This window comes from Apodemus sylvaticus, chromosome 5 (genome assembly GCF_947179515.1).
Source record: "Apodemus sylvaticus chromosome 5, mApoSyl1.1, whole genome shotgun sequence".
NCBI lineage: Eukaryota > Metazoa > Chordata > Mammalia > Rodentia > Muridae > Apodemus > Apodemus sylvaticus.
The window spans coordinates 58890784-58891880 of record NC_067476.1 but is presented as its reverse complement, the minus strand read 5'-3'; the positions used below and the strand labels follow the sequence as shown (position 1 = coordinate 58891880).

The 1097-nt window shown below is 46.5% G+C and overlaps 1 protein-coding gene across 1 annotated transcript; it reads left to right on the top strand.

The window, feature by feature from the left end:
* Positions 1–439: 439 nt before the first annotated feature.
* On the top strand, positions 440–892 carry LOC127684207 (high mobility group protein B1-like). The gene has a single exon (XM_052181169.1). It carries the CDS (start codon positions 440–442, stop codon positions 890–892), a length of 453 nt encoding a protein of 150 aa, XP_052037129.1.
* The last annotated feature ends 205 nt before the right edge of the window (positions 893–1097 follow it).

Below are 1097 nucleotides of genomic sequence, written 5' to 3'. Positions count from 1 at the left end.
GCCAGGAACCCCTCTGTCTTTCCTGCCCAGAGCCACCGGCTGTGCCTCCCCTTCCTCTGATTTCCTTCTCTAAGACAGCTTCGTCCAGTCCTTGTTGGCAATTAGACACTATGTACTTAGATGGCTGGGTCTTCACTGCCATTCAAAAGCCTCTTGATCCTCAGTGTCAAGTTGGGTGAAGTGATAAAAAAGAACCTGTGGTTGTCTCCATTTGCTGTAAAGAGATCTGCTTTGGTGAGGGATAAGTATGGTAGTTATATTTGTCTGTGGATATAAGAATAAGACTTAGTGCATCTGGCTCCGGCTCTCGCAGCCATTGCAGTGCATTGAGCTCCAGAGACAGTGTGGGGGCAAGCGAGAGTCAGATGGCACTGGGCGACTCTGCCTCACAGAGGAAAATCAACTAAACATGGGAGATCCTAAGAAGCTGTGAGGCAAAATGTCCTCATATGCATTCTTTGTGCAAACCCGCTGGGAGGAGCACAAGAAGAAGCACCCAGATGCTTCTGTCAACTTCTCAGAGTTATCCAAGAAGCAGAAGACCATATCTGCTAAAGAAAAGGGGAAATCTGAAGATATGGCAAAGACTAGCAAGGCTCGTTATGAAAGAGAAATGAAAACCTACATCCCCCGCAAAGGGGAGACCGAAAAGAAGTTCAAAGACTCCAATGCACCCAAGAGGTCTCCTTCAGCCTTCTTCTTGTTCTGTTCTGACTATCGCCCCAAAATCAGAGGCGAGCATCCTGGCTTATCCATTGGTGGTGTTGCAAAGAAATTAGGAGAGATGTGGAACGACACTGCAGCAGATGACAGGCAGCCCTACGAGAAGACGGCTGCCGAGCTGGAGGAGAAGTACAAGGAGGATATTGCTACCTGCAGAGCTAAAGTATAACCTGGTGCAGGGGGTGGTCAAGGCTGGGAAGAACAAGAAAAAGAAGGAAGAGGAAGATGAGAAGGAGGACAAAGAGGGGGAAGAAGATGAAGAAAAAGATAAAGAAGATGAAGAAGAAAAAGATGATGATTGATGATGATGATGATGATGATGATGATGATGATGATGATGAAGTTGGTTCTAGCGCATTTTTTCCTGTCTATAA